General features: G+C 33.8%; 1 protein-coding gene and 1 non-coding gene across 2 annotated transcripts; one reads left to right on the forward strand and one right to left on the reverse strand.

Annotated features, from left to right (window-relative positions):
* Positions 1 to 304: 304 nt before the first annotated feature.
* LOC100805675 (probable serine/threonine-protein kinase PBL7) lies at positions 305 to 6,844 on the forward strand. Its single transcript, XM_003548458.5, has 5 exons — positions 305 to 1,040; positions 3,795 to 3,961; positions 4,068 to 4,257; positions 5,152 to 5,540; positions 6,151 to 6,844. Exons 1-5 carry the CDS (start codon positions 890 to 892, stop codon positions 6,526 to 6,528), a joined length of 1,275 nt encoding a protein of 424 aa, XP_003548506.1. The 5' UTR covers positions 305 to 889; the 3' UTR covers positions 6,529 to 6,844.
* Positions 6,845 to 9,495: 2,651 nt separating this feature from the next.
* On the reverse strand, positions 9,496 to 9,567 carry TRNAM-CAU (transfer RNA methionine (anticodon CAU)). The gene has a single exon. It is a non-coding gene; the product is annotated as a tRNA-Met (tRNA).
* Positions 9,568 to 9,768: the final 201 nt, after the last annotated feature.

Raw genomic sequence — 9,768 nt, forward strand, 5'->3', positions numbered from 1 at the left:
TAAGAGAGAACATTAGTAAAAGTATTTACTTATAAATGTTAATTCTCTTTTACTTTTTTGGTATGTGTGAAAAAATAAATAGGGTCATTAAATACAACCATCACTTAAATCATTTAATTCAATGAATATTTTGAAATAAAATATAAATTAATAATATTATTCGTTAAAGTTAAGAAATTTAATTATTTCTATGAGATGTAATAAAAGAAGAGAAATTAGGCGTCAGCAATCTGAAATTCAGCTTGAGAGACAACTGTGGCACATAACAAGACAGATTGGGAGAGGAAAAAGTACACGACCCGAGAAAGAAAGAAAGCAAGCAAAAGGGCATGCACGTCATCGTCGAAAGAAAGAAAACTCTTCTCTTTTTCCCAGAGAAAGAAACAAACAAACAAACACATTTTTCCCTTCCAAGGAAAGAAAATGAAACGTAACATCATTGGAATCAAAAAATCAGGGTCCGAGAGAAATTCCCATTTATACATTACCATACAAGACTCACATGCCTGCAAATTCTTTTCCTTTTTCGCCAAGAAACCACAGCAGCAACACAGCATAGCATACATACATGCTTTAATTTTCGCAAGCTGCCATTGAATTGAACCAACGTGTGTGTAATGTGAGAGTGAGCCAGATTCTGTTGAGAATTGAGATCCGTATACGCACGCATTATTCACCGTTATTCTTTTCAAACGACCATATTCTTCTCTTCTGTTCTGGGAATTCAATTTCAAAGAAGGAAAGAAAAAGAAAAACCCTTCATTTGCATTTTTTTTTTGTTTCTTTCTATTCTCTCTCTCTCTGAGGCTACCGTCTCTGGTGGTGGCACTTATAAGAAAGCGAGAAACGGTGGCGTTTTGGTTCGGAATTAGAATTACTGTGATAGGTGATGGGTAGCTGCCCTTGTTTCGGGTTGAGGAGCTGGAAGACCAGAGTGAAGAGCGGCGTCAAGGCTCATCAGGACGAACAGAACAAGAATCGCAAATCTCTGGACAACAACAGCAATAATAATATTAATAATGTCTCTGAAACTTCTTCAGGTTACCTTCTCGCACTTTTTTTTTTTTAGTTTTTCAAAATTCAGTCACTGAAAAATTAAAAATTGCATACCAATTTTTCTTTTTCCCAATGGATTTAGGTTTTATGTCAAGATATGGGACAATTTGGTTTTCAGATGGCCTTTCTATTGATTCTTGTTTATAGTTCTTGCAAGGTGCTTAGCTTAGAGAGAAAGAAAAAGGTTTTGGTTGGTGTTACCTTGGGATTATTTCTTGTTAGAAAATTGAAATTCAGATTAAAAGTACACACCGCACCTACCTCAGTAGCTTACCCCCAAAATCAATTAAAAAAAAAACTAAGGGGACTCTTCAAATTTCATACCCCACTTAAACGACTCCTTTGAGTTAGTGTGATCTTTTTCACTCTAGTCTTACATGTTAAATTTCTGAAAGAAATTTTATGATCTTCACTCCAAACTGATTGTCACTGGCCTGTGAGTCTCTCTGCTTCATATGATATGATATACACTCTTTGGGAAGATGATGAGTCTTGACATACTGATTACTGACTTTTCAACTTGCCCTGCACTCTAATTGGAAAATTATACCCAATACTCATTCTGAGTGGTCCCATTCTTGTGTGGTTAAACCAATAAAGAAGTCATGACTATGCTAAGTTGCTAACTATCCGGTGTTGAAAAAATATCACTCTGGCTTTTGTTGCCTGGAACCTCCTGCACATTTTGAAAGCTTATGCTTCATGTCCTCACCTGAAATCAATAGCCTGTAGGATACGGAATCTGCTAGGATCTCCCTCATTTTTAACGGCAACTTAGAAGATCGATGCATGGTCAAAGGAATGGTCCTCCTTGTGAATTTCATTGACTTTTCAATGACCCTATTGTCATAGGAACTTGTTATGGATGCAGTTTCCGCGGTGATTCTGAGCTCATATTCGTTTCTCCTCATTATCAGAATTTCCATTCTTCTTTTCCAAGAGGGAAGATAGATGTGACTGTATGTATAATATGCTTTTATCGACTCTAGAGGAAAATATTTGTCATCTGTATTGCTTGAAGGTTCCCTGTTTCCCATTGAGCTCACTGGTTTGTTTCAACTCTCAAAGTACTGTATTGATTTTATCATTGCTGTACTCTAATAGTCTAATTGCATTCTTTGAGATGGTCATTTTTCAACGATAATCATATGTGTTGCACTTCTTATAAGCTGAAGGACAGCTCTATTTTGCATAATTTCAACCCGAGACTACATTCTAGATGTTAAATTTTTTTAAAAAGAAATTTCCTATTTAAAGACAAGATTTTACATCTTTTATATGTGTCTTTAGTACTAATTATTTTAGAGTTTTTCACTTTTATAAGATGTTAATAATTTGCTTCCAAAACTCGTCACCTAGATATGTGGACAAATTATATATAACTAGTCCAAATTACATCGAGTAGTATAGGATGCTCGATGGAGTACTTAAAGTGGCATGGTTCTCCTCCCTTGACAACTAAATTTTAAGGGAGGGTTCCCAAAGTGTTTGGGTGCTTATCTATTGGTATTAAAAACTTGTTGCCAATGTCTTGGAAATTATTACCTACTGAGGGGCTAACTAGAAAGACTAGGTGAAGTGTCAGGACTTTTGCTCTCAAGGGCAGTGCTATGAATGAAAGGGACTTGGGGTATATGGATTGTCTAAGTCCTACATTAAGTAGTATGGGATGCTCGATGGAGTACTTAAGAGTTAAGTAGCTTGGTTCTTCCCCCTTGACAACTAGCTTTCAAGGGAGGATTCCCCGAGTGTGCGCTTGGGTGCTTGTCAACATTTTTTCATAGATTTAGAATATGAATCGTCTTCCATCATTTGCCTGTAGTTACCTTTGCAACGAAGTAATACCAAGGACTTTGGTTGCAGCAGTGGTGAAAATTATTTTATGCTCACATCAGTTTGAACATTACCTTTTCCTTTTGGTTGCTTAATTTACCTGTTCATTTAACCAACCACATTTAGTGGGAAAAGGTTTTTGTTGCTGTTATTGTTGATATTGAGATTACCTGCTCATCTTCCACGATCATAATAGACAGAGGTCTTTTCGAAATTGTCATATCTACTTATACTTTAAATCAAATGCTTTGAGTTTCCTATGAGTAAAAATGTTACCCATAGTTTGTCCACTCTTGACAGTTTTAATCCAGTAACAAAATACTAGACAGGATAAATGACTTTAATCAAAGGGATGGAGACCATAATTTAGAATTAATCTTAAGTGAAGCTACACATAATCACCAATCCCTTCTAGCTAAACTTTTGCTTTGGACTGATGAAAGCCATTTATTATGTTAATCTCTTGAATACTAAGAAAAGATGGTTAAACTCTGTAATTCTTAGATACTAGTAAACAGTAAGGTTATATCATCAACTTAGAACGCACAATATAGTATAAATATAGACGTGATTCCCAGACCATATATGCAGAGGGATAGAAAGCTCTATTGAGCTGATGTTTTCTCTAATACTGGATATCTTTTTCTTTTTTTCATTTTTGGCTTGTTTTAGAAGGATTTCTTTCCTAATTTTTGTTCTCCCTTTCTTTTTTATGAATTGTTCTTTTATCTAAAAAATGTTGTTATAATTTTAAAAGTGGAATGTCATTCAATTGTTATTGCTTTTTGCTGAACCTTTTAGAACCAAGTCTTATTATGGCTTGTGTCATGGAGGGGATCACAATTGAAGATCTCCAAACTTTACTTGTATACATCCTCAAGTTATCATGAATTTATTTGATACAGGACTTGGACCAGAAGAAAACCTAACAGAGAGTGGCAGTTCTTATAAGCCTCAGATATTTACCTTCCGGGAGCTTGCAACAGCAACAAAAAATTTTAGGGATGAAACCTTTATTGGGCAAGGTGGATTTGGCATTGTTTATAAAGGCACGATCGGGAAAATAAATCAGGTATAGCTGGATGGATGGATTTTATTGTGTGTGCTGTTTCTTGTTTACAATGCCCATCAGTATGCTACATTGCTTGCAATATAATTCATTTAAGGGACTTTATCAGGTTGTAGCTGTTAAAAGACTTGATACTACTGGTGTCCAAGGGGAGAAAGAATTTCTGGTGGAAGTTCTCATGCTTTCCCTTCTACGCCATTCCAACCTTGTTAATATGATTGGTTACTGTGCTGAAGGGGATCAACGTCTTCTTGTGTATGAGTACATGGCTTTGGGATCTTTAGAATCTCATCTTCATGGTATAATACTATAATGTAACCTTAACTTTCTTCAATGTTAAATTGCAATCAGTTACTTACTAGTTACTCCCCATGAATTGAAGAAATTCTGTAAAAAAGGCTAAGTTTACCACTACCAAATGTCACTTCTACATTAAGATTTAGTTTTTTTTTTTTTTTTGGGGGGGGGGGGGGGGGGGGGTGAAAAGGGGTGCTACTAATTAGTTCAATAAAGCCATGTTTAGTATCACATGTTAATGCTTTATAACTTAATGTAACTACTACTGTGACTTCTCTATGCTTGGCGTGCTTCTCTTTATTCACCAAAAGTACATTTAGACCATATCCCTATCATAAGCCAACCTCTTTGGTCCAAAGTAGCTGTGACCTTAGTTGTTAGTTTTGTACAATTTTGAAATTCAAAATGCATGATTCAATATGATTTTTCAATCCAGAAATTTGTATCATGTGATGAATTACAAATGACTTTAAATCATGTGATACATGAATGAATTGGTGCAATTCCTTATCATTGATACACAAATCATATGAATTTAGCATTTCTTTTATTTTATTTTTTTGCTTTTCTTTGATCTATTCTCACCAAACTAAAAAGAAAGCTTAAATTGTTAAATATAAAAGGAACTGGAGTAGCACTTCTGAATGCACCCTATTGATTATTTCACTGTTCTGTGCACTCTATTTGGTTGTTCCTTTGCTCTGCTATTGACCTATCATTATTCTGAAAGCTTCACACACTCAGTTATAGCTTACATTTTTGTTTTGTAACTTACAGTCAAGACTGTCAATTTATAGTTTAAGATTATTATATTAGGCACAATACATCATTTGCATGATATGTTTCAAGAAGTTACGTTCATTGTACCGTTAATATTTGTTTATGATTATTTGCAGATGTTTCACCTGATGAAGAACCACTTGATTGGAATACCAGAATGATGATAGCATGTGGGGCAGCAAAAGGACTAAATTATCTGCACCATGAAGCAAAGCCTTCTGTTATATACAGGGATCTGAAATCATCCAACATACTATTGGATGAAGGTTTCCATCCAAAACTTTCTGATTTTGGGCTTGCAAAATTTGGTCCAACCGGAGAACAATCATATGTTGCCACTAGGGTCATGGGAACACAAGGTTACTGTGCCCCTGAATATGCCACTAGTGGAAAATTAACGATTAGATCTGACATTTACAGTTTTGGGGTTGTGTTATTGGAACTAATTACTGGACGCAGAGCATATGATGATAACAGTGGCCCTGTAAAGCATCTTGTAGAATGGGTAAATTCCTATTAATTATATTTTGTTCCTTTTTATACGCTTATTACTCTTTTTTTCGCTCAGTTGAGTAACATACATATTATCCTAAATATATCAGATTTGCTGCAACTTGTGCATTTCCTCCCCGGTCTAAGTGGAATGCTATGTTTACTCTTCTTGGTTTTTTCTAATTTTCGTTTTATGTACTTGAAAGAAGAGGCTGGATTATCAATTAGTAATTGCTATCTATGAATGTGCTGGCCTGCTAATGTTGAAGAAAGAAATGATAATATCCTTTTAATTAGCGAATTTTTCAATTCCAGTTTGCTACATAGTATCTGGGTTCCGGGGAATATTATTGTATAGCTTTTTCTGTTTGTGTTGTCTAACCCTTGTTTCAGAATATTACATGATCTTTCTACTAAATATCCAATTGGGCTAAATGTTATCCAGTCTTAATTTTGAGAAGACAATCTAAGCCTATCGTTATTCAAAAAATCATAATTTGAGAATCCATAATGGTTTCAGTTGGTTATGCATATTTATAAGTACCTTGTTGCAGCTTGACAAATACAGTCAAGTCAAGGTTGTTTTTCCAGCAATTTTAACTCTGGTTTCCTAATGTCTGTAGGCACGCCCAATGTTTAGAGACAAAAGGAGTTTTCCAAGATTGGTAGATCCACGGCTTAAAGGTAACTACCCAGGATCATATCTATCGAATACCATTGAATTGGCAGCCATGTGTCTTCGTGAAGAGCCACATCAACGGCCTAGTGCAGGTCATATAGTGGAAGCTCTAGAATTCTTGTCATCCAAGCAATATACCCCAAAAGTATCCAACACAGTCAACTCAGCAGGGATGGAGAGTGTAGAATCTCCAAAAGAAACATCTGTGATTTTGCCTCAAGAATCAGAAAGAGAGCGAGCTGTTGCAGAGGCCAAGCTGTGGGGGGAGACATGGAGGCAGAGACGACAAAGTGAGCAAAGTAGTCCTGAAGGAAGCAAATAGGTAGTGAAATTGACTTTCTGTTCGTTCTCTTGTTTACTACATGCATCATGATACCAAAGAAGATTCAACATACTTCAAGTGCAGGGGGAAACAGAAAGAAAACCTTCAAAGCAGATTAGAAGTGGCTAGTATCTAAAAAGGTATAGGGAAAGTTAAAAAAAAAAAAAACTTCAAAAGATAATGTGTTCAAGATTTACATGTAGCTAATAAAATTAGTTGGCCAGATAATTTTAAAAAGTGCTGTTTAGGCACTTGTGAACTTGAGGCTCAACATGACATGCTTTGACATGAGATTTCAGATTTTATGATTGCTCTAGCTTTTCTGCATTGAAAAATATGATACATTACTAGTACTTCTATGTTCTAACATACTACTTAATATTGCTGGAGCTTAGAAGCAAACACAGTTTTTTTAACAGAAAATAAATTGCAAATTGATTGAATTGCTGAATTTTTCTTCGGTCTAAAATGTATGAGACATTTAAGCCGTACTTTCTCCCCAGCAAGGTCTACATATCTGTTCGGGTTTAAATTCCAAGAAGCTGCAGATTCTAGTGGAATATTGGACATGTTTACTGTTCAATTCTAGAGCAGACATCTCAGACACGTACATTACTGCTGTCAACTGTTTGGTAGTCTTTACAAAACCTTTAGATTTATTTAACAGTTGACATTTGAGCATTTTAAACATGGTTACATGGCTCATTCAATCTTATCACATGCAAAGGGTTGAGCATTTATAACAGGTATTACTTAAAATTTTGGTGATCTTTTTCATCCTTACCACTTCTTGACAACTGGATGAAAATTAGCCAATTCGTAGATAAATAAAATGCTATATTTAAATGAGTAAAATTATTAATGGAAGTAATATTATCATCCCATTAACGAGTGTTTAATGACTCTAATTGAACCAACAAAGGTTGATCTAGTTGATAATAAACAAGGATGTGAGTTCGATTGTCAATGTTAATATGAAAACTTTGTTAGTCGATAATATGTAAATACTTTTATAAATATTCATTGAGTCTTGAAGTCTATCCTGATCTTATTGAGTTCTTAGAATCCAATTTATCTAAATTTCTTTTAACAAATTTTTTTTATTCTAGTTGAGATACATTTACTACTTCTCAACAGATATTTTTAATTATTTTAAAATAAGTATAAAATAAAATTTATTTTATAATTTTGTTTTATTATTGGATTTTGTTCTCATTAATGTTTGGGTTGCAGAACGAACTCTACAATACAAGTTAAGATCGGGGCAGGTATACATACCATAAAGCAACGTGTCGGTATATTATGAATGCAATGCTAACTGCTAAGCATACTTATCATAGGTTCCAAATAGTTAAGTATGTGTAGTTTTCTGTAAAAAGAAAGATGTGTAGTTTCAAATGGTAAGTATGTGTTTATTTTGTGTTTCTTACTTTGTAATATACACTGAATGCCAACTTCATTCTCAGTCCCACGGGTCATTAATGTTTAGTGTGACACAACACAATAAGTCAATAACTATTCAAATACCATATAAATATATAATTATTTTAGATGAAAGAGATGTAAAAGTAAATTGAGATAAAATAAAATAAAATAAAATATTTGAATTAAAATAGAATGTAAAATTTAATAATCACATTAATTTTTAAAACTTTTATCTCAAATGCTCTCAAATGTAATTAAACCAAACATTGTCCTAGTAAAAAAAAATCAAACCTTTAGTCATCAATAGTTTTCTAAGGATAAAAAGAGATGTAAAGGTAATTTCACCTTTTTTTCCTCATTTTCTTATCAAATTCCACAACCCGGTAATTAAGATTTCTTTGCCTTCATTTGTCATTTATTGACTCAGACTCGGGTCTGTTCGTTGATTAGCACAAGGTTTGTTATATTTACTGTATTACTGCATTGCTCACTCGTTTTTGTTTTCTTTGTTTCTTCGATTTACTTCAATCTTCATCTGTTACGCATGATTCCATGTTCCTTAGTCCATTGACAGTACGATTAAAAATGGAACAAGTATATAATAGTTAAATAGGTAGGTTGTCCTTAAAATGATTGATTCGGTAATGTTACGCCAAGGTTCTTGAATCAATTCCATTCTGTATTCATTACTAAAGATATTGAAAAATTTAATTGAGTATGTTAGGGGGTGGTCAAATTGCATTCTGATTAGTGTTTCAGAATGTTTAAATGCAAGGCAATAAATCTCTAAAGATAGGCTTTGTTGAAACCCCTTATAAATTAAGCAATACCAGCAGCCATATATTTTAAGTGCAAGGCCTAGATTCACGACCTTAGCTATGAGCTTGCAATTAATGTTATTATTTGCTGTATCCTTGCTACACTCATCCCATTTGTGTCTTCCAAATTGGACCTCCTCACTCTAGCTCAGCTTTTTATTTTTTATTTTATCTCTAAATGTTACTTACTTTGTTTCTTTTATATAAGAACTAATTAATTAATTCATCAAGATTTAAAAAAAATGGTTAATTTAATTGATAGTAATAAATTTGTAACTTTTTAAAAAATTATTCTTGTTATTAATATTTTTTTTCTTTTCTAATAATTTGTCAAAACTATCGAGTTGTTTTTTTTATACAAGAAGTTTATAATTGATTTAAAACCCATGTTACATTTTTTTTTATTAACAGATTATTTTTCATAAAATAACTTCATCCAAGCTGTTGCTTCCTGCACCCAAAAGTTTGCTTCATTTCCCTTTTCGGATTTGTTTTTTTACCTTTTGAATTGGTCAATCTGAAAGGAAAAAAGGGTGCAGAAAGAAATTTTTGGGTATAGGAAGCAGCAACCTTAAACAGAAAATATGGATATGTTTGTCTTGTTTGGGCTGGGCTTGAACTTAACCCATTACGTCAACCAGAGAATGTAGCGTTAAATTAAATTAGGAACAAAAACAAAAATTAAACTGAGAAGCAAAAACTACCATTCGGAAGCAACTCTATGTATCAGAGCCTGGTTTCGATCCAGGGACCTGTGGGTTATGGGCCCACCACGCTTCCGCTGCGCCACTCTGATTTGTTGTTTAATTGATGTATTTCTAATATTATTAAGGAAAGATGATGAAGGCATAACAGAATCATGTCATTCAGTTCAATCTTTGTGCTTTTCAATCCAATTAAGGTATATATTGTTTATCAAATGAAAAAATAATTCAAATTATGCATAGTAGTTCTTCCCTAAATGCTGTATTGGGGGCCTAATACGTTCTCAGTAAGA

This window comes from Glycine max, chromosome 16 (assembly GCF_000004515.6).
Source record: "Glycine max cultivar Williams 82 chromosome 16, Glycine_max_v4.0, whole genome shotgun sequence".
NCBI lineage: Eukaryota > Viridiplantae > Streptophyta > Magnoliopsida > Fabales > Fabaceae > Glycine > Glycine max.